Source organism: Chionomys nivalis, chromosome 10 (genome assembly GCF_950005125.1).
Source record: "Chionomys nivalis chromosome 10, mChiNiv1.1, whole genome shotgun sequence".
In the NCBI taxonomy this organism is placed as follows: Eukaryota; Metazoa; Chordata; class Mammalia; order Rodentia; family Cricetidae; genus Chionomys; species Chionomys nivalis.
The window spans coordinates 52,029,468-52,052,489 of record NC_080095.1 but is presented as its reverse complement, the minus strand read 5'-3'; the positions used below and the strand labels follow the sequence as shown (position 1 = coordinate 52,052,489).

General features: G+C 41.6%; 1 protein-coding gene across 2 annotated transcripts in view; it reads right to left on the bottom strand.

Moving 5' to 3' along the window:
• Rtn1 (reticulon 1) overlaps positions 1-23,022 on the bottom strand; it is a 210,463-nt gene that overhangs the window by 20,370 nt on the left and 167,071 nt on the right. The window contains exon 1 of one of the 2 annotated variants that reach the window (XM_057782259.1): positions 7,442-7,648. The exons of the other annotated variant lie outside the window; for it this stretch is intronic. Coding sequence (XP_057638242.1) covers positions 7,442-7,502 — 61 coding nt within the window. The 5' untranslated portion in view covers positions 7,503-7,648. Of the gene's footprint in view, positions 1-7,441; positions 7,649-23,022 lie in introns of those variants that run through there. 2 annotated transcript variants of the gene reach the window in all.

Here is a 23,022-nt window from a genome sequence, read left to right as displayed (position 1 = left end):
GTCACCAGCATAAGGCCTGTCCAGAAAGTGAAGCCCAGCAGGACACACATTTAAGACAAGTCACTTTCTTCTAAACCTTGAGTTAAGTCAAGGCTTCACGGGCAAGAGTCTCCCCGCAAACTGGGATGCAAGAAGAAAATGGCTACATGAAGGGAAAGATGGTGGCTGCGGCCTTAGGATTTCACTCTTGGGACATTGAGCACTCAATGTCTTCGTGTACTTCTCCTCCAGCTTTTTTACTAGATCAAAAAATAAAACGGTTCATCTGGTATTTTGGACATCAACCATAATTAGCCACAAGGTCTTAAGTAAGTTCTACATGGGCTTAAAATCCATTGTGGCAGTGGCATCAGAAAGAACGGCGGAGGCGGACACTTGATGTTTCTGTTCTGATTTCTAGAGGGTATTCTTGATTTATTTTGACCAAAATACAACAGCAAAGAAACATGTCTTGAACTAAAAAGATGTACGAAGAAGAATGATTTCTCAGCATATCTGGTCCCCTTTGTTAAATTACTGTGCTTTTGCAAACATTAGCTATCACTAAATCTGAGATTTGCCAGACTGCAGTATGAACAGATGAAGGACGGAGGTAAAATACGATCCCATTTGGCACCTGGCTGTTGTGGACTGGGGAGCACTGCAATGCATTTTATAGTTAAACCTTCTTATATTTCTATTTTTCACTTGTTCAAAATTCACACCCGGGTGGATGATGAACTTGTGAATGACAACCGAATTCTTTCCCTTGTCCCATTTGGTAGCATACAGAAATGAGGAAGGAGTTAAGAATTTTAGTCAATGAAGCAATAAAACAGCTTTGTTCTGAGTTAATGTGGATATACAGCTCAAACATATTTTAGGAAAACAGATCTCTGTTTTCCAATTATAATTTTCCAAAAATTACAATTTTCTTATCTGAAATAAATGCTATAAATTTAGAACACAATTGTAATTAAGTTGTAAAACTATATAAAATATAATATAAAAATAATATAAGTTGTCACCTCGTCAGATAATATCAGATATTATCACTTTGGGCTGGCCTAGATTTCCTTCTGGAGCCCTGGGTAGCCTCAAAGTCATGGAACTTCTCCTGCCTCATCTTCTGAGTGCTAGGATTACAGGTATGAGCCACCATGTTGGGCCCAAAATATGCATTTTACAGAATCATTAACATCAAGATTTTAGCTTTTAAAATGTGAGCTTAATTATAATGAAGCCATATTTTTCCAAATGGCTGTGGAAGTTTCAAAAGAACAGGAAGAGTGTTGGTATGAAAGGAATGCACAAGTGTGCACAAGTGAGCACTAGCGGCCAGGAGGGATGGAAATATTGGTGTGTGTGTGTGCACACAAGTATGTGTGCAAGCGTGCGAATGTGTGCGTGCACATGTGCATGTATTCTCCTTTCTTAACAGGGATATGATATTCGGAAAACCACACACTTAAGATCAAAATAAATTTTTTCCTGCTGGGTTCAGTGGATTTTAAAATTTAATGATATTCTAAACTAATTTAAAACATTGCTCCATATTTATGTCCCAGAATGTGTTAGCTCGTCCAAAGATGCAGATGAACTGAAAGCAGACTATCATTTCGAACATAAGATGAAGGAGCAGAGGACAAGGGAGGGGAAGAGAGAGGAAGAGAGACCTAGAAACGAAGAAGGGCAGCTAGCTGCAGTGACCATTTCACTCACAAGCTCTATCATGTCTGCTCCTCAGAGTGCTTCAAACATAGAAAAAGCTACTGTTTTTAATGAAATAAGTATTAACTCATGAATCTAGGAACTAGAATAAATTCGAAGATGTGAATATAGATCAGCATCTTTGTCAATCCTTATTCAGTTAAAAATGTTTATTTTTAAAATAGATATTGTTGGGTCTGGAGAGATGGTTCAGCAGTTAAGAGCACTGGGTGCTTTTCCAGAGGACCCAGGTTCAATTCTCAGTGCCCACATAGCAGCTCACAGCTGTCTGTAACTCCAGTTCCAGGGGATCTGATTCCTGAATACAGATATACTTGCAGGCAAAACACCAATGTATATACAATAAAAATAAATAAATTATTTAAGATAGAAATTGTGTGAAGTGCAGCTTTCTAGATCAAACTGAAATGCATAATTAAAATGATTCTAACTCAGTAATATTTTTCATGGTATTATTTCTAATTTTAGGATTAGCTCATGTGGTAGAGATATATGTCTCTAGTTCCTAGTTCTTTCAGTCCTATGTCAGGTTCTTATGTTAAATCATTTTAAATTGTTTTTGAGCTGGATATGATGGTGCATACCTTTAATCCCAGCACTTGGGAGGCAGAAGCATGAGAATTTCTGTGAATTCAAGGCCAGCCTCATGTATACAGTGAGTTTCAGGACAGCCAGAGTTACACAGAGAAACCCTGTCTTGAAAAACAAAACAAAACAAAAAAATTATTTTTGAGATCGTCACATCTCATTTTATAAAAACTCCTTTTCCTTGCATGCCCAGCCTTTAATTTCATTTTTATGATGTGCATACCTGCAAGTATATACAGAGGCAGACAGGATTTATTACACACTATACCCAGCAACTATGCACACTGATCAACTCTGAATGGTAGGAATTAGGGTGATTTGTGTCTTTTACTGAACTTCTCTTTGTAAAAAAATCATAGTGTGCATGTATCATTGTTCGAGAAGAAGAAGAAAAAAAGTCATTTCTACTCAGACTCTGAAACATAGACCCTTATAAAGTTTCTCTCGACAGTGATGAAGACACTGTGAAAACAAAAACATTCCCCATCAGTAGCTCTGACTGTCTGGACAGAACACGTTTGAAATATTACCTGTGTACGGGGAGGTTTTCTTTACCAAGGAAAGTCCCAGCTCCCCAGCCGAGCAGAAGTCCCACAGGATCTTATTAGCATCCGTATTGGGGAGGAGTTTGCTATATAATGTTATGCTGTAATATCTGGCATATTTTCATAATGAGCCTAAATAAAATGCTGGCTCTGATGGAAGGCAAGACTGGTCTGCATTTGTACAAACGTGACACTGTCTCTACCAAACGCCTTTATTTACTCACCTATGTTCGTAAGCAAAGGTGGGTGCACAGGTGAGCATGCTTGCATGTGCTTGTTTGGAGGCTGAAGGTCAACCTCTGGTCTCACTCCGCAGAGCCATGCATCTCATTTTCTGAGACGATGGCTTTCACAAGGAAGTAATGCTCAAGGAGTAGGTTAGACTGGCTGGCCACTAACCTCCAGGGACCTGCCTGTCCCCACCTCCCCAGTACCAGAACTACAAGCTGACACTGAGCTTTTTAACATAAATTCTGGGGGATCTGCCCAGGACCTCATGCTTACACAGCAAGTACTCTATTGATTTGATTGTTCCTCCAGCCCTCAAATGCAATAAAAAACCCCCAAAATCCAATCATTTCTTTCAGTTACTGTTGCTAAAATACATATGTTTGCCATGTATTGTGGGATGCTTGGGTCTTTAATAAGTGTTTTGGCTAGTATCATTCAGATCAGAAAATTGTGAAGAAGTTCCATAGAGCACTGAAGGCTACCGCAGAATTTCAAAACTACTTCATTTTGAAAGAATAAATAAAAGCTTATCAAAATTTTGCATTCTGGTGGAGTCATAATGCAATAAAGTAGGAGTTGAGCCTTAGCATCAAGCACATAGCAGCTATACCAAACCACCACACTGCTATGGATGCTGCCCATGGAATTTATTGAGCACAGGGAAATCCATAAAAAGGTGGTGGGGGTCTTTAGAGCACAAACAGATTCCTATGGGTGGATGGTGCTCATTCTTTGTCTCTCTGGCACAGGATCATTGGATTTAAGTGGTGTGGTTGAATACAAATGTAGGGCAAATTACTATTCCTCTCGTCCTTAGGCTCTGAATTCCCTGCCCTATACAATGGGAGGGATGTCATGGAGACTTGGACTGGAGTTTAGGAAAACTACTGACAAGTTGCTAACATTTAGAAGAATTTAGAATGACCAATCAGTGATGGCGGTGACCAGGACAACAATAGCATAAGTGGGACATCTGCATTACTACTGGACTTGGCTTTGTCTATAAAGAAAAACCTATTATGAAAACATCTCAGAGCGGTGGATGGGGGTTCATGTTCTGTCACTCGGCATTAGTAATGGAGGCAGTGAGTGCTGGGAGGGGAAGAGCCCCGTGTCACACTGGAAGTCACCTTTGACTACAGATTCACCGCCTCTCACAAGATCTTGGGCAAGCCTCACTTCTCTTCTTTGAGTCTCCTGTCATCCAAGAGGCAGCTGGGGATTTGAAAGAAGATACTCGGCAAAATATCAACTTGTAAATATGAGAGCTATTCACCATTGTTCAGATAGCTCATCGTGATAAATCACAGAGGAAAGCACCATCCACCTCGGAGGCAGATGGCTGAACAGTGGGACTCAGGGCTCGGGTTGTCACTAGCTGTGCCCCTGGCAGAAGCAACAGCCATCGCCTGCTAAATGAAAATGTGAAACAGACGGCCACGCAGAGGACTTGAGAGGACTGAAAAGGATCAATAAAAAGGCCTAGGAAAAATTAAGATGGTTGTAAATGATAAAAATTAGCTCCATTAGCTGAACCTATATCCTGCAACACTTAGAGGTTTTGTTTTGCATTTTGAGACAGGGTCTCATAGGCTGCCCTTGAACTCACTGTATGAGCAAGGCATCCTTGAACCCCTGATCATCCAGCTCTGGGATTACAGGTGTGCACCACTAAGCCAGATTTAGTCTCTCTTTCTGTAACCTTTCTCCCTCTCCCTCTCTCCCTCTCTCCCTCTCTCTCTCTCTCTCTCTCTCTCTCTCTCTCTCTCTCTCTCTCTCTCTCTCTCTCGTTTTAGGTTCTTTTGTTTGTGTGCAGGGTTGCTCTGCAGTCCCAGGTAGCTTTGTACTAGTTTCCCATCTCAGCATCTTCGGTGCTGGTAGTGTAGGCACGAACTGCCATTAATTGTTGTCTTTGGCTGAAATCCCATACGTTACACACACACCGATCCAACCCATGCACTCCAGTTCTATAATACATTTCCGAGAAATACACTGATGTCATTTGTAGCTGAAAATTTAACTGCAGAGGCAACCTAAAGTTCATGTATTTCCTCTCTAGGGAAAGCAGCTCAATACGTCCAGAGGACATTTTTAGCAGTGTTCTACCGACTTCCAACTGTACTGAAGCTGCTCCTAGGACACACCCATGCCGTCTGTGTGCTGGGCTTCTGCCGGCCTAAGAGCTGGGGCACACTAAGAGTTCCTATACATTAGCGGCTTCAACCCTGTATACATATTAAAGTCATTCAAGGAGTGGTTTTTTTTTTTTTTTTTTTTTAAATCATGATGCTCAGCTCTAGGGGTGGGGCCCACATCCTTTGTGCTTCTTAAAGCATTGCAGGTGATTCTAAGCTGCACCCTGGGATTAGAACAATTTGCTTTAAACGGTAAGGGAACTGAAGCTGTATTTCGAATCTACTCCAGCCTCAGTTTATGAAGCAAGGTCTCACAGGGAGGGGAAGCCAACAAAGCAGTAATTCATTCTTATGTCGGCCCTGTGGTGTCACTGAACTACCTAGCGGGCTATTAGTCAATTTTCAAGATAATGGCTTTGTTCTGTTTGAGAAAAAGAAATCGATAACTCTAATGACAATCAAAGGTCACCGGTGCACAGGCTCTTCGGCAATCCTGAATTAATCTTCTCAAGGAGCTGTGTGACTGGAGATGGACACAATTCAGTGGGCACATTATTGCGTTTCATGCTAATTCCTGATTATAAAAATATCCACTTTGAAGTCTGAAATAAACCAATGCAAAACCCTTGGCCCTGGGGATGCTAAAATGCTCAGTACCTGCATAAATAAAACACAGAACCTGCCATCTTTCCATATCTACTCTGCTAAGAGTAGAAGATACTTGGAATCAAAGCCTAACCACAGGTTCTCTTGTCCATCTACACTTGCTGTGAAGATACGGTTGCAGACTGTGAGCATCCAACTGATGGAGCCCAGCACATGGACCCAGAAGAAACGCGACAAAGCATTTTCACAGCCACCTTCTCTGTTCAACGTATGACGTTCCATGTAGCTGTCACCGTTTTCTAAAATTATACCCCTTGGCTGGACGTTTCTTATGTATTGCCTTTTAAATTTATGGCCCACCTATTTGCTTGTGACAATCATATTTCTAATAGCCACAGGACTTGAAGCAGACGACTGTATTTCTTGCTATTGCCACCCAAACCAACAAACAAGAACCAAAGCAAGAGTGCTTTTAATTCTGAGATTTGCGTTTTTGTCGTTCCTTAAAAAATAAAAGGAAATTCTCGCAGAAGCATGAAAGATGAAAGGAACAGCCCCTTGTCATCCCCACCCCCACCCTGTGATGTATTATAAGGAGAAGATATTAGGTTAAAAGGTAAAAAGAGCTACCACTCCGAGTGTTCTTGGTCCCCGAGGATGCTGCAAACCCCTGCAGGTTCCACCAAATGCACCTTCTTCAGAACCGTATTTGTTAAATATCAAAAGACACCGCATCTGACCAACACCCCAACTTTAGCTCCCACCATCCATTCTTGCAAATTCTCCCTTCCTCCTCCTCATGCAAGGTGAGGGAGAAAATCTTAACGTAACAAAGGAGAGATGAATGTGTGAAATATGAGGCTGAATAAAAAATGGCTGAAAAGCCAGCCAGCCAGGCTGGAGGGCGGCCACACCCAGTGCTAATATGGACCGCTTCTAAATAACTCTGTTAGACCAGAGGGCAGCCGCCACTGCTTTGTTATTTCCCTCCATTTATTCCACTGAAACCCATTGTTAATAAATAAACGGCATGGATTATTCCAATGACAGTCACAAAGACCGAAATATTTCAGAGTGAACCACCCTAATAAGAAGCTACGCCATCATATTTTCAGGATTTGGAGAGCTGGTCTGCATTTCCAGTCTCCTTTGTGTGACCACAAACAAGCCTGGAATGGGTGTGTCCCTCCCTCCTAAGAATGCCCTTTCAGTTAAAGGCTCTGATCTCAACCTTTGGGCAGAAACAGATGCACTGGGAAGCAGGAACAATAAGGAAGCACTTTAACTCCGCGGCTGAGAGATTAAACAAGTCCTGAATGATCAGGCCAAAGGAAAAAAAAAAAAAAAAAACTCCCGGAGGAGGCAAATGATGCATTATTTACAATACCACAATACACAAGAAAACAAAGGGGTGAACTGGGAGGGGACAAAGGCGGCGGGGTAGGGTGGGGAGAGACAGATATCATCCGTGTCGATTTTTACAAGAACAGGTTTACTACCCCCGGCAGAAAGCTCCTGGGTGTAAAGCATGCATAGGTCCCACAGGTGAAATGATGCACAATGGCCGAGTCCAGATCGCGGTTCCGCGTGCGCCGCAGGCATGCACTACCGAAATAAAGAGAATACCCTGACTTTTCCAGTTGCTCCACACACAGTCCATCTTGGTGGAATCGGCAGTGGCCTGCATGGTGCGGGCTTGGCGGGCTCGCCGTGGCTCTCCTCCAGGCGCTGAGCTTGCACTCTGTGTCGCTGCCCGGCTGCGGCGGTGGGCTCCGGTGGCCGCGCGGCTGCAGTGTGAAGCCGCACCGGGCGCGCGCTCAAGGGGCGGGTGGGAGCGGGAGAGCGCCGCAGAGCCCGGCAGCGAATCAGTGCGATTCCGGAGCAGCTCGCGCGCGCGCGCGCACACGCGCGCGGATGCGGCGGCTCGACGGGCCCGCGGCTTGGGTTGGGCGCTTAGGGGAGCTGCCTCCGAGACTGTGGAGCGTTGATGGGGCGCGCACGCAAGCTAGATACGGGTGCGGGGGTGCGGAAAAAGGGGAGAAGGGAGGAAGGAAAGGAACATCCATGTGGAGATGGCAGCTAAGGAGACCAGAGCTATTCTTGACCAGCGTGGTGCATATTCTAGAAATTTCTTAGAAACAAGAAACCTGTTGGCCAAGACATGTGGCAGTACAGATGTCAAGCTTACAGCATAATGCCCACTAGTCCTCACTTTTGCTCGCCTCTCCTGTCCCCAATTCTAAAAATGTTGGACACAGATTGCTACTCAGGATCTTCCATAGGAATGCCAAATTCTGTCCCTTGTCTGGAATATTCCACAATTACCTCAAACCTTGTGAATAAAATTGTGGCTACCATTTTGCAATTATCTGAGCAACAATTACTGGCTAAAATCTTACTGTGGTCTCAAAGAACTATAATTTCTCCAGTTCTTGTTGAATGAATACATATTAGAATATGGAACTTGGAAGCCCTTAAGTGTTGGCACATCAGATGGGGTCATTGGTCTTTGACAGGGGTGAACAGTTTGGGGGACATTCAAAGAGAACTCAGAGAAACAAAGGGCATTCTGTCAAAAATGTCATCTTTGGAACTGGGCACAGTGGAGGAAGAGGACTGGAGTCGTGTGTGATTTGACTGAGATTTCAGGAGTCCCAGACCAAATGTGAATGTAGAAGGAACAGGTGGTGGCTGACTGTATTAGTGGTATAGCCTATCTCAGCAGTAAATGCTCTATTGGAATATACACAAAAACCTTGGCCAACTGGATAGGCCACAGATGTGTTTAGACGAGGAAAAGGTAAGATAGCAAAGAGATAGGAATGGATTGTGAGCATTGTTTGGAATGGGGTCCATGAGAAGACAAGAATGAAGATAGAAGATGTTCTGTCTTGGGAGTCAAGGAAAGATCGCGAAGGAAGAGTTTTGGACACCAAAGCCACGTTTCCTGCTTTGTTTTCCTGTGACTTAGAGTACTTCTCTTCCCCTCCTGGAGAAGTGCAGCCTTCTAGATTCTTCTCCAGTTCTCCAAAGTGGGCTAGGCAGAGTCATATTTGCATTTGAATATCCTCAGACAGGTTGTGCTTGTAAGCATGATTTCTTCTTCATTTTTAAGAGAATATAGTCTTTAAAATGGGATCTTTGGGTTCATGCATATTCTTTTCAGAATACAAGGCTCCAACGTGACTATTTGGGCCCCCTGGCTCTGATTGTAGTATCTGAAGTTATATCTGAGGAATCTAATTATGGCTGCAGGGGATGATTCAGACTTTCTGGGCAGCTGACCTCTCCTGCACAGGAAGAGGATAGGGGGTTCTCTTCAAAGCTGATGGGGAGCACATTATGACCAAGCACTTTCCAAACTCACTTCTAGAGGGAAGTGACCTTGTTCCTTGTTCTGTTTGTATCTTCTACCTTACCCCTACCCCCATTTTTCTTCATTTCACAGCCTGTCATTGTTTGGAATTAAGTCAGCAGGTAATCTGGTGATGCCCATGAGCTCAGCCAGCACCAAAATCTCCCTGTCTGAGGTAGACTCAGAAAGGAGAGGGCTGGACAGGAGTTGCCTGGAGTCTGTTACTGCCCCAGGCACCTCTCAGTCTTTGGAGCCTGGGCCACTAGGAGGCACTGCCAGTCCAACAGAAGCCTTAGGCTTCTAGGTGATGATGCCAGCAGGTACCTTCCGTTCAGTAGAGGGACAATTGAGAAATAGCCAAGTTCCAAGTGTTCTGCCACCTCCCCCCAGCCTCTCTGTGTCCTGCTAATCAGAATGAATAGCAAACCTCGCTAATCTCAGCAAGAAAGCTGAGTTCAGCATCCCCCTTCTCTCCCCTCTACCCAGCTCCACAAAGATCAGTGGTCAGAAGCAAGTTCTTTCTCAACCAGAGGATAAATCATGCCAAAGGCCTTGGGCTGCACATTTTTGCTGACCACCAACCCGACTCGGGAATGCCAGTTTAGCTGAATGATCACATTTTTCTGAATCATTTCAAGTTCGAAGAAAGCAGTCTGATGGAACACGAGAAGCCAGTAGGGTCATGGGATAGTTGAGGGTTAGGAAGGAGCCTGCCAAAGATAGGGTAGGATTGCGTTGCTACTAGTGACACGAGAATTGAGAGGCTCGAGATTAATGCACAGGAAGCAAGGGAAACAGACATAGACTGGTGAGCAGTAGAGGAGGGAGATCACTGGCCCGGGAGTCTCAGACCCCTGCATTCACGAGACCCACATGTACTGCAGCAGTTGCCTGGCCATCAGCAATGGGCGTCTCTGGACTCTCACAATACACAAAAAGTTCTAGCTTTACAAGTTTGCCACTACGAAATAAGACTTTACTTCCCACAGACCTGGCAAATGGATACTTTCTTTGCTTGCATCCACATAGAATTGATTGACAACTCTTGCCAAGTTCAAGTTCGAAATGAAAAAAACGGGTACAAAAGATATGTAAATTTTCTTAAGAGGTGAAAGAAAACGGAAAGCCAAAAAAAAAAAAAAGTTTGCTAAGAGGTGGCAGGAACTGCCATAGCCTCCAAGCCAGTGGGGAACAGAAGGGCTTTTTCCACAGCCTGCTCAGAACTCTCGGGTTAGGTGCTTGCCAGGAGAGGAAGCGATTGCTTTAGCTTTCAAGATGAAATCATGCATTACGCAGTCTGTTTTGAAGAGGAGCAAAATAACCAAATTCTGTAATTTCATCCGGATGGAGATAAAAGCTGGGGGCTGGTATGCCCACGTTGACCGTGTGGTGTCTGTCTCCCCATGGAAAAAGTGTACCACCTACACTAATATGTTAATTCAACAAATATTTGTTGAGCACACACTCCATAGTCACCACTAATTTCCAGGACAGAAAATGATAGAAATGTTAAATATACAATATTCTCCTGTGGACAAACGTGCCAGAAAAACAAAACAGGCACAAAGGGGAGAGAGGCTGGGGACTGTGGTTTCTGCTGTTTTTATAAGAGGATCGGCAGGGACCCTTTTATATGAGGGAAAGTCGGAGCAGACCTTAGAGGGTAGCAAAAGGCCCTTCGCCACCCTCTCATTCCAGCACTCAGCAAACTCAATAGGATAGAGAATGTAAGGCCAGCTGGGGCTACATAGCAAGACCTGGTTTCAGGGGTAGGGAAGGACAAACAAAAGAAAAGAAGTAGCGGGGAGGGGCAGAGGGAAGGGAGGGAGGTGGGAAGAGAGGGGAGAAAAGGAAGGAAAACAGATGAGATGGAAGATGTAGGGGAAGAAATATTCGGAGACACGTTGAGGTTTTACTCCAGGATGTGGTAACTGTCAAGCCATCTCAAGCGTCCCCCTAGAACATCTTGATTTTTTTTTCAGTGCTCTGTTAAGTGTTGTAATTGGAAGTAAAGGCACAGAAATAAAAATAGACTTCACTGTGATCAAAGAACATTACGGATTTGGCTCTATGCTATATGGAATAAGAAAATTTAAAGAGACAGCTAGTTTGGTCCTTAACTGCTCTAACAAGGTAATGCATGGATTGTAATTGTGGAGATTGAGATAATGGATTAGCTCATAATTCAAGAAATGCGTCTTCATGTGTTCTGGGCTATAGGATCTCTGGGAAGTAGAGACCATTACTTTGATTTCTGGATTAATCCGTTCATTTACCCATCCATTCATTTGATCTACAAATATTTATAGAGGCCATCATAAGCGCATGTCTCTAACTACAAAGGAGCTATTCATGGGAAACTATAAATAGATGGAAGCAATCAGATAGCTGTCTGAGTGGGAGGAGTGGATACACCAGGCAGAAAAAGAGTGGAGCTTTCGGGACAGGCATCCTACTGTAGGCGACAACCGAGCTGAGGTCCAAGAAGAAACAGCACCACCACTTTGAATGATGGGAAGTTTTCAGGCAGACAAATAAATAGGAAATGTGAATCTTAATTGCAGGCACATGCAAGGGTCACTTTGTGACAAGCCTGAGAAATAGTATTGCCAGTAAAGGAGGGAAAGATTGAAGTTCAAGTAGCAAACCCACTGAAGAAGATGAATAATGGATCCACACTGAGGATTCTACAGATAGAGGACTTCATTTCTAGCACTTGTGAAGATCAATCAACTCCTCAGCAGTACAAATAATCATCAATACCATGACCTCTATCATTCTGAAACTGAAAAACATCCAGGCAAGGAGATGGGAGAGAAAAGGGCATTTAGCGCGGGTGGTGGGGTTAGCATCTCAAGTCTAGGGTCTTGAACTCAAAGAGAGTGTTGGAAGGAGTCAGGAAGGTAGGCACGGGATGCATGGTCCTCATCAAGACAAGGAGAAAGACTTAAAATGAAGCCCAATGAAAAAGCAGATTATGCTCTAAAACTGTTAGATCTACAGATAGTCTTGGCATTAATGGTCTCAGCTATCAAGGGGACATAGTTATCATTCAAAGTTCTGCATCCAGGAAAGCTGATAAAGTTTCAAATACCTAAGAAACAAGGGAAGCTAGCACTCACAGAACCAGAAGGTAAACCTACCAATGTTGTGACTTCCAGAAGAATAAAACTAGGTCTAGATGGAAGAAATAAGATGCATGAGAGAATATTGATCATAAAAATGGTAATGGGACTCTCAATAAGTCATCAGGGGCTGGTTCAATACTATGTAGATTTAGCAGAATGATACTATTAGGTTCTCCCCTAGGGCCTGTAACCTGTCTAGCCTCAGGTTCTTGACCCAACAATGGTGCCAAATATGGACTTCATCTTGGGCAGCAGGACTTATATCCAACCAGAAAGTTATGATCCTCCATGGCACCATTGAAACTATCTCGCCAGGCCAGTCCTTCTGTAGCTCACAGGGCTCACAGCTGGGTGAAACTGGTGATCTCTTCCCCCCTCCAGCAGCAGTCACAGCACCTTCTAGCACTATTGGGGTGAAACTTCCACATTAGCATTAGCTTGATATCTCCACGTTTCATGACTCAGGTATATGGTGCCTTTAGCAATAGGGTCTTACCATCAAGTTCTAGGTGACATAACAATTGTTTTGCATACAGATTAATGTATGTACTCTCAGCCTCCATCAGGGAAGCTTCTATCCACAGTAAATAACACAGAGACCCACAATTTGGCAAAGGTACAGAGAATAAGAGCCTATGAAATGCTCAGCCCTATGGGGAATGCCTGTACTGCGTATGTGCATGTGCAAGTGTATGTGCACACACACACCAGGGCTCAGTGGTCATTGTGCAAGAAGGAATGGTAAGACTGCACAGGCCAGAGGTTTATAAACACAAGGAAGCAGGGTCCTCAGTACACAGCAGGGCAGCTGCAATATGAACTCACAGTAGTAACGGCAGCATACGCAGGCACCGTGTAAGTTCGAGCCAGAACAAATCCAGAAGGAGAGGATAACAGTCATGAAGCGTCACCCACTGGAGACTGTCAGCAACGGTGGCTGCTGGGAAAGGGAGAGCTGGCTTTGGTTAGGAGCGCTACCACCAGCCGGTAAATCGCACTCCACCAGGAGGCCATGCAAGCGTGAACATATGCTCATCACAGACTTGATGAGTAAAAGGAGGGCAGAAAGATTGGGGTCGAAAGAAGCGGATAGACCTGGGGGAAGCTTGGGAGGAGGAGAATATGGTACAAAATTCTCAAAGAATTAATTTAAAACAAAAACCTAGTAATGGGCTTCCTGTTCTTTTGGGGTGCACACAGGTCTTTGCCTCTCTCCTCCTTTTCTCTTTTCCTTCTCTCTCTCTCTCTCTCTTTCTCTCTCTCTCTCTCTCTCTCCCTCTCCCTCTCCCTCTCCCTCCCTCCCTCCCTCCCTCCCTTAATAAATGCTTTATGGTTAAAAAAAAAAACACTAGTAATGGGGAGACGATGGCTCCATGCTTAGGAGCACTTCCTGCTCTTGCAGAGGTCCTAGGTTCCCATTCTCCAACATGATGGCTCGCAACTGTCCAGGGGTTCTGATGTCCTCTTTTGGCCTCTATGGGGCACTACAACATTACTTATACATGATATACACACATACATGCAGATGTACAGTTATACACATAAAATATTTTGACAAACTGTTGCTAATTAGTTTGGAGGAGGTTTTAAAAGAGAGACAAAGCTGAACCGGAGAGCGCAGTAGAACAAAGGCAGGAAAGAGATCAAGGAGAGCATCTACAGTCCTTGACTTTCTGGGGGTGGGGGGAAGTATTAACTCCAGACTCTAACAAGTCAGATATGACTATTAAGTTTCTCTGAGCCAACCCTATAAGGAAACTACCATAAGCTATAACTTCAAATGAATGAGATAAATGAGTAACAGAATCAAGCCAATCAGACAAAGAGAGACTAGGGAAGGGTCTTCCAGGATGGAAAGCACGAGTGGAAGTGTTAAGAATGTCCTGAAATATGCCGGGACAGGCTAGCTAAAAAACCAAGAGCTATCAAGTCGATTAAACAAAATGATCTGAAGGATGCTCAATGAAGAAGAGTCTAGTGCATTATTCAAAGAGAAACACCAAAAATAGAGATGGGAAAGACGCCTGCAAGTCAGTGAATCTTCACCAGCCATTTTCCCAAATTCTCTTACTAATATAGTTTGTAGGTTCTTTTGCACCTTCTATACTCATCATGACATTTTACATAGGTTCTTGGGTTGAACTTCAGGCCTCATTCACCGCCATCGTACCAGCCCATACCCTTCACACTAAACCGCCTAAAGCCTGCAGGAAAACAATGACTAAGCTGGAGATGAACAACTCCATCCTTCTCCTGAACTGCAAGGAGAAGCGTTCAACATTTTTACTACTGAGTGTGCCAACACTGGCTTTAAATTTTTTCGTTGGGATTTGCTGGATTAAGAAAATGCTACTCTAGCCCTAGTTTTCCGAACACATATTAAATTTCAGCAAGCATTTTTTCTGAAGCTACTGAAATGAGCATATGCACTTCTCTGGTTATTCTGTGATGTAGAAATTACATGCACTGAACTGTGAATCTTCAGTAAAACTTGTATTCCTGGACTAAATCTCATCGATTCTTGAATGTGATGGCTTTTAATGCGCTGCTCAGAAAGGTTCAGTTTCCTAACTTTCTTGTAAGAAACATACTATCCATCCTCTGCCATCACCACCACGTCCTCCACCTCATCCTTGTCCTTGTCTTCTTTTGGAAATATCTTTCCTTTTGTTTCGCACTATGGTCACACCAGCCTCAGCAATCATGTTTGAAAATGTTACTTTTCTGGAAGCGTTCATATAAGATGGGATTCCTATTGTAATATTTGGAAGAATTCACCACTTAACTCACCTGGGCCCAGTTGACTCATACAATTCTTCAATCAGGTATGACAGGATTCTGCTTTATAGTAATTATGGTAATTTTGACTAGTTTTATCCAAGTAAATTTGTCTATTAATTTTTTTGTTGTTGTTGAACTGGGAACATAGCACAGTGACGGGGGCCGGCCTAGTGTGTGTGAGCTCACAAATTCCAATCCCAGCACTGCAAAAGAAGAATGTGAAGTTTATTGGCGTAAATCACTCATCCCCGCCCTTTAACATTTCCAGTAACTTAGAAAAGCCACCGTGTCAACCCCTCATTTGTGACATTGTCACGTTTCCTCTGCTTGCCTCTTGATAGACAGGCTGGGAGATTTTCAGTATTACAAATTTATTTTAAGTAACTAAATTCGTATTTGTTGTTTTTCTTTATATATTTGATTTATATTTCATCTTATTACTTTAATTCTAAGGAAATTAGGAACTACTTATGATTCCTGCCATGAAAGTTTTGTATTATACAGGAAAATGCAAAGTTCCATGTTCAAAATAGACTGTAATAATCTAGTTACTTTTATTAATTAAAAGTAATTACTGTAACAAACTAGTTACTTTTATTAATTAAAAGTAATAAATTACTTTTATTTTAATGTTTCAGTTTTACCAACATGAAAGCATGTTAGTGTTTTCAGGTGTAAACAAAAATCTGATATGTTCATTTAAATCCATGCAGTTTGGGCAAGAGAGATGGCCCAGCAATTAAAAACACTTGCTTCTCTTCTAGAGGAAGGAATTCTGTTCCCAGCAACCACACTGGGTGGCTAAAAACTGCACTGCCTGTAACGCCGGGGGATCTGACAGCCTCCTCTGGCCTCCATGGGCACTGCACTCTATGTGCACAACCCTCCCCCCCCCAAAAAAAACCACATAGTAAAAAAATGTTTAAAAAGAACCCATAAAATTTAAAACTACAAGTTTGTCTCCAAGCATTATTTTAGATGCCTCTATAAATTTCAGTACACTGTATTGATGTTACTGATAGTTCAGAACATTTTCTAGTATCCATTGTAAGTTTTTTTGGTCCATCAAGAAAGTACTATTATAAACAATTGGGGATTTTTCTAACTATCTTGATAATTTTATACTATTTGCTTTGCAATTAATACGAAATTCTTTACAACTATAACACACTGAAACATTTTACAACTTTCCTTATATCTTGAATATGCTCAATTTTAACATAGACGTCAAACCAACTTGAAAGACTGTGTGTATTTAGGCTCCACAAATGGCAGTCAAGTTACATTGATTAATCACAGAATTAATCTATCCTACCCAATTTTTTTCAATAAGACATTAAAAGAAGTGTGCTGCAACCAATTTTGATGTTGTTTTGTCTTTAGATTTTTAAAATCTATAATCTTTGCTTTATATATTGTAGAACCATGTTGTTGAGACTTTATAAATTCAAGCCTATCATGTCTTACTGATTAATTTACTTTTTATGTCCCTAGCAATAATCTTTGACCAAAAGTCTAGTATAGCTGGTAGTGACATACACAATATCTTCCTTTTGGTCTGTGTGGCAAAACTTATTTCATCTTTTGCTTCCAAACCTGTAGCTCTGTATGTTATCATAAACAGCATAGTCTCGAGCCATGATTTTAATCTAGGCTAGTTATCTTTGTAAAGATTTTGTGTGTTAAATCATTAATATTTCTGAACCTTCATCTCCTACTTCCTTCTTGTTCATTACACCCATTTAATTCACTTCTTCCTTTATCATCTCTAAATAGTATCAAATGTGTTTTTGTTAATTCCTTCATTCCTCTAATTGTTTCATAAGATTATATTATATATTTATTTTATTTGTTATATTATTTATTTATTATATTATAGATTATTTTATTTCATACATAAATATTTTTAAAAAGATTATTATTTATGTGTATGTGTGTGTGCACCTGTGTGTGCGGTGCTCATAGAAACATGTGTTGGCTCTTCAGGAGCTGAAGTTGGAGACAGCTGTGAGATGCTGGATGAGGGTGCTGGCAATTGAATTCAGGTCTTCTGCAGGAACAGCAAGTACTCAACTGCCGAACCACTTCTCACTCTCCATTATAGTGATACCTTTTGGAACATTTTAGTGATCATCGTAGAAACCGTGACGTTCTTTCCTAGTTTATTCCAGTCTATTTTGAACACGTAACGTTGCATTTTCCTGTATAATATGAAACTCTCATGGCAGGAACCACAAGTATTTCCTGCCTTCCTTCAGCTGTTAAGCACATAACAATCAACAAATTACACAACTTTTGCTCCCTCAAAAATACAATTGATAAAAATTTAACAGTATTTCTTCCATCTACACTATCAGATCTCCATCTGGGAACCTTTATTTCAGTCCAAAGAACTTTCTGTTCAATTTCTTTTAATTTAGGTCATGACAGTCAATTATCTCAGATTTCGGCCCAATATCTTTATTTAACTCCCATTTATGATTGCTATTTCATTGGGCAAAGGTGTTTTAGGCAGCAGAGTTTCCTTGCAGCAGCTTCAAACTTTCAGTCATAGACAAGGAGGACCTGTGTTTGATTCCCAGCACCCACATGATGGTTCACAACCACCCATAACTCCATTTCTCAGGGATCTACTATCTTCATCTGATCTCTGCCCAGCACACACATGGTATATGTGGACACACATATGCACATGGAACACACACATATATGCAGGCAAAATATTTCCACATAAATAAATCTAATTTAAAAAGTTTAAAATTTCAAAAAAAAGTTTAAACTTTCATCCCGATAGCATCTGGTCTTTGTACTTCCATTAGAAAAGTCAAGTGCGATTTTTTGTTGCTTCATGTGGACTAGTTCTGACCTTTAAAATGATTTTATTTTCAACTTGATTATGAAATTTTATGATTTCTTTGGGTTCAACTTAGCCTTAAATATGCAGATAGGCATATTTTTAACAAGTTTGAAGGAAATAATCTTAATGTTGGAAGAGTCAATCTTGGTTGTTTATGCAACAAGATTGAACATCACTATGGAAACGATCTCTAGGCATGTCTGTGAGATTTTTTTACTAGGTTAGTTGGGGATGACAGAACACCGCAAATGTAGAATATTTCTACCGCTGTGATGAAATGTATTATTCTATGGGATGGGACCCAGGACCTTAATAAGAAAGAGAAATGGAACTGAGCAACAGTGTTGAGTCTCTCTCTGCTTCCTGACTGGGTGCTGCTGCTGGTACCCCTTCCCTGCTGTAATGGACTGAGCCCCACAACTGTAAGCCACAGTACACCCCTCTCAGCAGCAATGGAACAGGCAATGTGTGTGTGTGTCTTCCTTCATTCCTTCTGACCAGTTTGCTCTCCTCTCTTCTGAAAACCCAATGGTTGATGTTAGACCTCCCGAAACTGTTTCAAACATATCATCTACTTTGTTTATGTTTTCATGTCTTTGTTCTTTTTATTCACTACTTTGGGCAATTTCTGTGCATGGGTTCACTGATTCTGTATCCTATTGTTCAATATTTTGTTAATTGTTTAGTTGTCATTTCAGAAATTTTATTATTCCTAGAAATTTAAGCTCTGAAGACAAAAATTTTTACCTTTTTAAATCGATTTTCTTTCACCTCTTATAGTTTCAAAAAATCTATTTGTTCTCTATAATATGTGGCTCATCTGTGTCTGCTTATGTAATTTCTCTCTTTGCTTGATCATTGTCATATGTTTTTGCCTCTTGCATGTCTACATATACTTTATAGTATGATGAACATACTAAAGAGAAATGATGCTATTAGCCTTCAGAAAAAGTTATCCTTCTCTATTAGTCAATTGAATAAGCTGTTGATCAAGTTCAGAAACTGAAATGAATCATTGTGAGTCTCAGGGTTTTTGTTTGTTTTGAGACAGAGTCTCAGGTATCCCAGACTGGCCTCCAAATTTCCATGTCACTAAGTAGCCAAGTGTCTTAGTTGGGGTTTCTGTTGCTGTGGTGAAACACCACAACCAAAGCGCCTCTTATAAAGGAAAACATTTAACTTGGGCTTGCTTACAGATTCAGAAATGAGTTCATTATCACTATGGCCAGAAGTGCAGAGGCAGACAAGTAGGCATGGTGCTGGAGCAGTAACTGAGAGCTTTACATCCTGATCCATGAGTGCAGGCAGAGAGGGAGATGGAGAAAGAGAGAGAGAGAGAGAGAGAGAGAGAGAGAGAGAGAGAGAGAGAGAGAAGGAAAGACTAGGAGAGACTAGGCCTAGTATAGGCTTTTGAAATCTCAAAGCTCACTCCCAGTGATATACCTCCTCCAACAAGGCCACACCTCCTAATCAATCCTAAACAGTTCACCAAATGGGAGTCAAGCATTCAAACATATGAGCCCATGGGGACCAATCTCATTAAAACTACTTCACTGCACCAAAGATGGCTTGAAACTTTTGATTCTCCTGTCTCCTGGGTTTCAGTTTTAATTGGACGCTACCCATCTCTGGTTTCTGTTACCTTGTGAATGAATTTATGATATGATTCTTCTAGGTCATCATTCTAGTAACACACAAACATTTGTTTCCAATCTATAGTAAACGCGAGCTTAGTCTTATATGCTACTCCAGTACATATCACGTGCCATTCAGAGCTCCTCAAGATTCCTGTGTTGTATCAACACCTTACAGAAGCTTCTCTAGGGCTCTTTCACTCTGAACAGTCCTTTATATAGGCCACTATATTAGTTACTTTCCTGTGGCTGAGACAAAACACCATAACCAAGTTAACTTATAGAAGGGTGTATTTGGGCTTATGGCATCAGAAGAATAGGATTTCATCATGGCAGGAAGTACGTCGGCAGGTGGCAGCATAAGCAGGAAGCTGAGTGCTCACTTCCTCAATGGCAAGCACAAAGCAGAAAGAACAAGCTGGAAGTGGCTTGAGGATTTTCTCTCAAAGCCTGTTTCCAGTGACATACTTCCCTCATCAAAGTCACACCACTGAACCCTCCCCAAATAGTGCCATCTGCTGGGAACCAAACGTTCAAATGTCTGGGGCTATGGGGGACAATTGTCATTCAAGCCACTACAATCTAATATTTAGTTGGTACCTGCATTTGATATTTGCTCCCACAGAAGAAAGTGATCAATGACACCTCTTCACCTGGGAGCATCTCTCTTACGTATTGAACTTTAGTTGGTTTCAGAGTCATTAGCTCTCATGTTGCCTAGTGTCTTTACAAAAGTTACCGTGTCCTTCATTTGCTCATGTTCCTAGTTGTTATAGAAGGAATATATGACACACTGCTAGTTTCCCCACCTAGAGATGAGGTCTGCATTTTAAAACAACAAATAATAAGCATTCAAAATAATTGTTTGACTAAGGAAAATCTAATTGGAAATTTAATTTTTTAAGAAAACATTGAAATGTCACATGGCATAAAACTAAAGCAGTATTTTGTTAAAGATTATGTCATTAAATGTATGTGTCAGACAAGACAAGTAGGAAATTAATAAGCTAAATGGAAAACATTAGCAGTAGATAAAGTAAATGTACACAAAGGATGCAGAAGAAAATCAGAACAAAAATAATGGCAGAAACTCAATGAGATACAAAGTAATAGAACAGGGCTGGAAGCTTGGAGAGCAAATCTTCCTAGCATCTTGTAACATGCTGAACAAATGGAAGCCCAGCATTCTCCTTAGGTCTGTAAACAAACTCCAGAAAAGGTTGCTCTCAGATTAGAGAAGCTGATGATGGGCAATCTTAAAATCCAAAACTAAGTAAAAAAATAAATAAATAAAATTCTTCAGAATAAGCCCCAAACCCCTAAGACAATGTAAATGAAGATAAATACTTGAAAAAAAAAATCTCCTCTGACTCCTCATGGAAGGACATTTCAAAATAGAAAGCAGACCTACCAGGATGGCCAAACACAACTAGACTGACATCCTCAAATAAATGCTGACAATAGGGACTCTCATTTTCTGATGAAAATGCAAAATAGTACATTGACTTGGAAAACAACTGGGCAGTTCCCCGCTCATCAGAGCAGCTTTCCATAGAGTCAGCAGTTGTGATCTCTGACATTGGCCCAAGCGATGAAAACGGTGCACACTCCAAACCCTGCACGCAGGTATTTAGAGTGGTTTTATTTTCAACTGCTCACATTTAGAACCTAGTGAGTTATTTTTCACCAGAAGGATGAGCTGGTCTGTCTAAGCAATGGAGCATTCTTCAACACTAAAAAGAAAGGACCTCTTAAGTCATTAAAAGACATGGAGGTTAATTGCATATTAATGAGTGAAAGAGGCCCATCTTTTCTAGTGTAGGATTCCAACCACATGGCATTTGCAACGTCAAAATACAGCGAAAGAGTCAACAGGAAGGATGAGTAGACAGTGCCCTCAGTATTTGTAGGACAATGAAATTACTCTGTATGGGGCTATGATGTCATACAATATGACTGTGACTTTGTCCCAAACCACAGAATGTATGTACATACAGCACAAGAGTGATTGCCTGTGCGAGCTGGGGACTCTGAGTGGTAATGATGAGCTAGAATGGGTTCATCAACCTAACAACTGTACCTCTCTGGGAGGGGCTGCTGCAAACAGGAAGACTATGTCTGCTCCCTGCAGGGGGCAGAGAGGGACATTCTGTATTTTACTTTTGTGTGTGTATTGGGAAAGAACTAACATTGCTTTAAGAAATAAAGTCTAGGATTGGGGAGATAGCTCAGCTGTAAAAGTGCTTGCCTTGAAAACATTAAGATCCGAGTTTGAGCTCCAGAAACCACGTTAAAACAGCCAGGCAGAATGAGGTTTGTGTGTAAATTCAGCACTGGCGAGGCAGGGAATGGCGGTTCTTGGGGTTCACCGGCACTTGGTGAGAGAGGGCTGAGTAAAAAACTGTACTGAGTTGAAGAGGGGGAGGAGTGAGAATACGAGCAAAGAAGTCAAGACCATGATAAGGTCACCCACTGAAACAGTTTACCTGAGCTAATGGGAGCTCACCAACTCCAGTCTGACAGGGAAGGAACCGGCATGGGACCAAACTAGTCCCTCTGAATGTGGGTGACAGTTGCAGTGGCCCCAGGATTTATCCTTACTACTTTACTCGCTTTTTGGGAACCTGTTCTCTTTGGATGAATAACTTGCTCAGCCTAGATATAGTAGGAAGGGCCTTGAACCTTTCCCAAGGCAATGGTGCCTTTTACCCTCTCTGTGGAGTGGATGGGCGGGGCGGGTAAGTGGGGGGAATGGGAGGAGGGAAGGGAGTGGGAACTGGGATTGGTATGTAAAACGAAAAAAAGATAGTTTTCTTTTTTAAATAAAATAAAATAAAAACTGTTCTGATTGGAAAAATAAAGGGTGGGGGCGGGCTGGCATCTACCCCTGAGGAGCAGCACCTGAGACGGTCTTCTGGCCTCCACAGGTACAAGCATACCTGTGCACACAAGTGACTATACACATAGGTGAACACACACAAAGTCTAATAATAAAATCAGGGAAATACACTAAACCAATTGCTGGATCCTGAGAATAAAATATGAAGATCTCCGACATTACTGGCCATGGAAAAAGACACAATTTTAGGATGGAAAGGATTATGTATTTGCATATAATTTTTTAACTTTAAGAAAGTACCATTATACATTTAATAATAAAATCTAGAATTTAGACATGTTTCACAAAAAAATTAACTTACCAAAACAGAATCAAGAAGAACTATGGCTATCTAAATAAAAAGTCAATGTCATTATTATTAATATTATTATTAATATTATTATTAATAATAATATTATTATTCTTTTAATCTATGTCCTGGGCTGGGGAGAGGGCTCAGTAGATGCAGTCCTTGATGCCACGTGTGATATAGTTCATGTGTGATAAGGGGCCGTTATTGAGAATATACAAATAGCTTTGATACATTGTCAATTAGGCAGTTCAGTTCCAATGG